General features: G+C 39.1%; 1 protein-coding gene across 1 annotated transcript; it reads right to left on the bottom strand.

The window, feature by feature from the left end:
- Positions 1 to 7: 7 nt before the first annotated feature.
- Positions 8 to 1,067, bottom strand: LOC111083786 (the record flags this gene model as incomplete). Its single annotated transcript, XM_022380480.1, has 3 exons — positions 1,062 to 1,067; positions 645 to 987; positions 8 to 419 (listed from the first exon to the last, which is right to left on the bottom strand). Coding segments are annotated over exons 1-3 (761 nt in total), but the record flags the coding sequence as incomplete, so codon positions are not given.
- Positions 1,068 to 3,686: the final 2,619 nt, after the last annotated feature.

Genomic DNA, 3,686 nt, shown 5'->3' on the forward strand with positions numbered 1-3,686 from the left:
TAAACACGTCCCACCCACAGATTCACGGTCTAGCAGGCTAACCACTAAGCACGTCCGACCTATAGATTCACGGTCTAGCAGGCTAACCACTAAGCACGTCCCACTCACAGATTCATGGTCTAGCAGGCTAGCCAGTAAACACGTCCCACCCACAGATTCAGGGTCTAGCAGGCTAACCACTAAGCACGTCCCACCCACAGATTCACGGTTTAGCAGGCTAGCCAGTAAACACGTCCCACCCACAGATTCACGGTCTAGCAGGCTAACCACTAAGCACGTCCCACCCACAGATTCACGGCCTAGCAGGCTAGCCAGTAAACACGTCCCACCCACAGATTCACGGTCTAGCAGGCTAACCACTAAGCACGTCCGACCTATAGATTCACGGTCTAGCAGGCTAACCACTAAGCACGTCCGACCTATAGATTCACGGTCTAGCAGGCTAACCACTAAGCACGTCCCACCCACAGATTCACGGTCTAGCAGGCTAGCCAGTAAACACGTCCCACCCACAGATTCAGGGTCTAGCAGTCTAACCACTAAGCACGTCCGACCTATAGATTCATAGCCTGCTAGACCGTGAATCTGTGGGTGGGACGTGCTTAGTGGTTAGCCTGCTAGACCAACCACTAAGCACGTCCCACCCACAGATTCACGGTCTAGCAGGCTAGCCAGTAAACACGTCCCACCCACAGATTCACGGTCTAGCAGGCTAGCCAGTAAACACGTCCCACCCACAGATTCAGGGTCTAGCAGGCTAGCCAGTAAACACGTCCCACTCACAGATTCAGGGTCTAGCAGGCTAGCCAGTAAACACGTCCCACTCACAGATTCAGGGTCTAGCAGACTAGCCAGTAAACACGTCCCACCAACAGATTCACGGTCTAGCAGACTAACCACTGAGTGAACTACCCTCAACCACTGCTGGTAATAAGTATGTTTATTTTTGATATCCAATCTGTAAAGTAGTATGATAATTCTATCATACTACCAATATCAATACAACACGTAAACTTTAAAAACAGATACTACAAAAAGTAGGTTTCATACTTCCAAATCACCAACATATATTTACGTAAATCTTAAATTCTTACTTTTTTGCAAGAAATAAAAAAAAATTTTTTCTAAGAATAAACCTTAAAACTCGAGATAAAAAAAAATAATACTTTTTCATCTATGCTTCATTCTATAATAGTGATATAAAGTAACACTACACAATGAAACAGGTCTCTAAGCCAAACAGTAACACTACACAATGAAACAGGTCTCTAAGCCAAATGGTAACAGTACACAATGAAACTGACCTCTCAGCCAAACAATAATACTGCACAATGAAACAGGTCACTAAGCCAAGTGGTAACAATACACACAATGAAACAGGTCTCTAAGCCAAATGGTAACAGTACCCAATGAAACAGGTCTCTCAGCCAAATGGTAACAGTACACAATGAAAGTGACCTCTCAGCCAGACAGTAATACTACACAATGAAACTGACCTCTCAGCCAAACAATAATACTGCACAATGAAACAGGTCACTAAGCCAAATGGTAACACTACACAATGAAACAGGTCTCTAAGCCAAACAGTAACAATACCCAATGAAACAGGTCTCTCAGCCAAACGGTAACACTACACAATGAAACTGACCTCTCAGCCAAATGGTAACACTACACAATGAAACTGACCTTTCCACTAAATGGTAACAGTACAGAATGAAACAGGTTTCTAAGCCAAATGGTAACAGTACACAATGAAACAGGTCTCTCAGCCAAACGGTAACACTACACAATGAAACAGGTCTCTCAGCCAAACGGTAACACTACACAATGAAACAGGTCTCTCGGCCAAACGGTGACACTACACAATGAAACAGGTCTCTCAGCCAAATGGTAACACTACACAATGAAACAGGTCTCTCAGCCAAACGGTAACACTACACAATGAAACTGACCTCTCAGCCAAATGGTAACACTACACAACGAAACAGGTCTCTCAGCCAAACGGTAACACTACACAATGAAACTGACCTCTCAGCCAAATGGTAACACTACACAATGAAACTGACTTCTCAGCCAAATGGTAACAGTACACAATGAAACTGACCTCTCAGCCAAATGGTAACACTACACAATGAAACTGACTTGCTGTGGACATGAAGCTCTGTAAGCGTTACGTCTAGGAAATGACTTGGTGTACAAGACTGTCAACCTTTTTCTTTTTGGGAAATCATCTCCATACAATTACTTTTATGTTCTGGTAAAGAAGATCAGACGAAATAAAACAGGTATACTGGTGTGTACGTGCACATTGATATCTGGACCAAATTTGTATTTCTTAAGCTCTCTGTTGATGGAAATGTGTGAAATAAAAAGTATCTTTAGAGTAAAAAAAATAGGAATTTTTACTTGAATTCTTTAAATTACAAAAACAAGATGCGTGCCAGTTCATAAGTTATAGTTAAATAATAATATCTGTTTGAAATCGAAAGAAGTCCTTTTTTTAATTTATTTAAAATGTGAGTAGTAAATAAATGTATTAGATGTTGAACTGAGTTGACATGTTTCAAGCTGTTGAGACCAAGTCACGATATAATATGTATGTATATATATTTTAAAGAATAAAAGTATCAAAATGTCGTATAAATATGTGTTATCATATGCCTTAACATTTTTTGGTTTAGAATACATTTATTCTTACACCTTGAAGTATTTATAAATCAGACTTTGCACAGCTAGAAATTTTAGGTTTTGTAGCCAGAAAGATTAAAAAATATGTGTTCCTTCGTTATCGATAGTTCTTAGTTGTCAAAAAGAGAGATTTGAATTGATGAAAATAACCAATTTGTAACACTCGAAACATCAACAGCTGTCCTATTTGTTTTATATATTGGAAATAAACAGCATTTACTATGGTACTAGCCTTATGTATAATATCCTGTAGGTAACTCTTCTTTTATGTTAAAAATACTTGCTCTGAAGCCTGCATTATATAGTGAAAATACTCAGTGTAGAGTTACTGTTTGGCTGAGAGACCTGTTTCATTGTGTAGTGTTACCATTTGGCTGAGAGACCTGTTTCATTGTGTACTGTTACCATTTGGCTGAGGACTCTTCTAGGAATGTCTGTGTGGACTGAAGTTTGATGTTCTTTATTTTAATTTGTAGGAGGTAGTGAGTTCTCCTGAACCTACTTGATGTGGGTGTTGACATCGTGAAAATCTACAGTTGGTAATTGAAATTATATCACGTTGAAATGACTGAATATGTGGGGGTCTTGGTGTAGAGTTATTTGGTGCCGTGTCTGTTTACTCATTTCCTACTTTTACAGATCCATTGATCTGGTGAACCACTTGGTGTTGTCTCTGTTAATAATGCTAATACAGTCCAAACAGTTTGAATTAGGCAAATATTGCCAGTATTAGACATGCTAGTACAACTTATGTTAAGAACCGTAAGCTATATTTTTTATACATACTATTATAATCAAGATAGTTTACATGGTACACTTGGTGTTAAGACATTTATACAAACATGAATGTACGGCTTACTTAAGGCATTTTTAAAGTGTTGATTAATCAGTTTAGTACAAACAAGATAATTTACTTTAGACACTTAATATTAGTTTCAATCATGAGTTTTCTTCCTGAATGTGAGCTCTGGATTTAGTTTTGTGGTTCACCAGATCAA

The sequence above is a fragment of the Limulus polyphemus genome, unplaced genomic scaffold (assembly GCF_000517525.1).
Source record: "Limulus polyphemus unplaced genomic scaffold, Limulus_polyphemus-2.1.2 Scaffold11205, whole genome shotgun sequence".
Lineage (NCBI taxonomy): Eukaryota > Metazoa > Arthropoda > Merostomata > Xiphosura > Limulidae > Limulus > Limulus polyphemus.